The sequence below is a fragment of the Apis dorsata genome, unplaced genomic scaffold (genome assembly GCF_000469605.1).
Source record: "Apis dorsata unplaced genomic scaffold, Apis dorsata 1.3 scaffold_298, whole genome shotgun sequence".
NCBI lineage: Eukaryota > Metazoa > Arthropoda > Insecta > Hymenoptera > Apidae > Apis > Apis dorsata.
The window spans coordinates 9207-11079 of NW_006263572.1; the positions used below are offsets into that span (position 1 = coordinate 9207).

Sequence of the window (1873 nt, forward strand, 5' to 3'; positions counted from 1 at the left end):
TAAAATATTTATCATACTTTGAATACTTTATTAGAGAGTATTATTAATGATAATAATATTTCAAAATCTTACTAATAATATTTAAAAAAAGATTTGATAAATTATATTTCAATTTCAAATTCGTAATAAATTTGTGAAAATAAATTGTAAAATATAAAAATTATAATTAAATATTTAATTTATTAATATTAATAAATTATATATTTATTAAATATTAAAGTTATTATTAAGTTTTGCTTACCTCTATCAAAAGACTAATATTAGAATTAGAGTCTTGTGATTCAATGGATATTTGTTTAAAAGATTTTTTTAATGAACTATTTTCTTCTATTGAATTACATGTTTTTTCTTTTACATGAGTCTTATCTTTCAGAAATAGAAAAGGTTTGAAAAAAATCCATTTTGATTTATAAGAAGCATTTGTTCCATCACCTTCATATTTTCCCTTTTTTATTTCTCGTTGAAATTGTCCAACAAGTATTCGTACCTTTTTTTCCGCTTCATTTGTTTGTATTTTCATTTCTTTACTTAATTCAATCCACGCACTGTGTTTCTTACTTCTGTTTTTATATTCCGCATGCATAGGATCCCATAATATACGTTTTTCACGGTATAATTCGATTAATCGAAATGTCATTTCTTTATTCCATTCCATTATTTAAAATTATAATATAATATATTATATATTTAAAAAAGATATAATACTATATAAAAATGAAATGAATAAAATAGTAATGTCTTTTCTTTGGGAGTTTCACACAGACTGAAGTTCAATAACAAATGTTTCATAATCTGGTTTCTGTTTCAATCCACTGACATGTTATATAACACAATTTATAACTCCCTCCAATCTTCTTATATAATAAGAAATATATTATATATAATTCTTTTTATATATATTTTAACAAATTATATATCATTGCTAATAATATATATTTTTAGTTGAAAAATAATGAATATTCCTATTATGTAATCGATACCAACAGTCGATACCATTTGCTGCTTCTTTATACGTATAGTTTTAGTCATCAATATCGACTATTATATATTTACATATATGTGCATTACAGAAAAGAAAAGAACCATTAAGAAATCGTTAAGAAAACACATTTATATTATATATTTTACAAATATTATATATAAATATATTATACAAAAAATTATATAACTTATTAAAAGTATAAAAAATTTTATATAATTTAAAATATAATAATAAAATCTAATAAAGATATATAATTTTGTTTTATACGTAGCACTTTAAGAGAATATCGATAAAATAGGTAATTGATTAGAAAAATGAGATTTTGAAAAACTTTTTTCTATATGTATATAAAATTATGTGCATATCAATTGTTACAACGCTTACATAAAATATATAATGAATGAACCAATCAAAGTTATTTTCAAGAATTATAATGGAATATCTCAACGTTAATTAATTTATACTGAATGGTAATTGTATTATAGAAGAGAATATTTATTATTATAGAAGACTTATTTTTTGGATTAGCGAAAAAAATATAAAACAATCCTTAACATTATAATGATATTATTATTATATGATAAATAATATTATCATATTTAGTACTTCTTCAGTATATTATCATATCGGGATACAATTTTTTTAATTTTTTTTGATTACTAAAAAATAACATATAACTTATATAATGAAAAAAATGATATATTATATAACATTTTTTTTTATTTTTAATAATTTTATATTTTTAGCTACATAACATTTAATATGCTAATATATATATATATATATATTATATAGAGTGTCTCTATAATATATATAAAATAATAATATATATTATAATATAATATAATATAATATATTATATAGAATGTCAATTTTAAATTAAGCATCTAA

General features: G+C 18.4%; 1 protein-coding gene across 1 annotated transcript in view; it reads right to left on the minus strand.

The window, feature by feature from the left end:
- Positions 1–676, minus strand: part of LOC102680904 — a 4062-nt gene extending 3386 nt beyond the window's left edge. Inside the window, exon 1 of the mRNA XM_006617309.2 lies at positions 242–676. Within this exon, the coding sequence (XP_006617372.1) occupies positions 242–655 (414 nt within the window). The 5' untranslated portion in view covers positions 656–676. The remainder of the gene's footprint in view (positions 1–241) is intronic.
- Between the last annotated feature and the right edge of the window lie 1197 nt (positions 677–1873).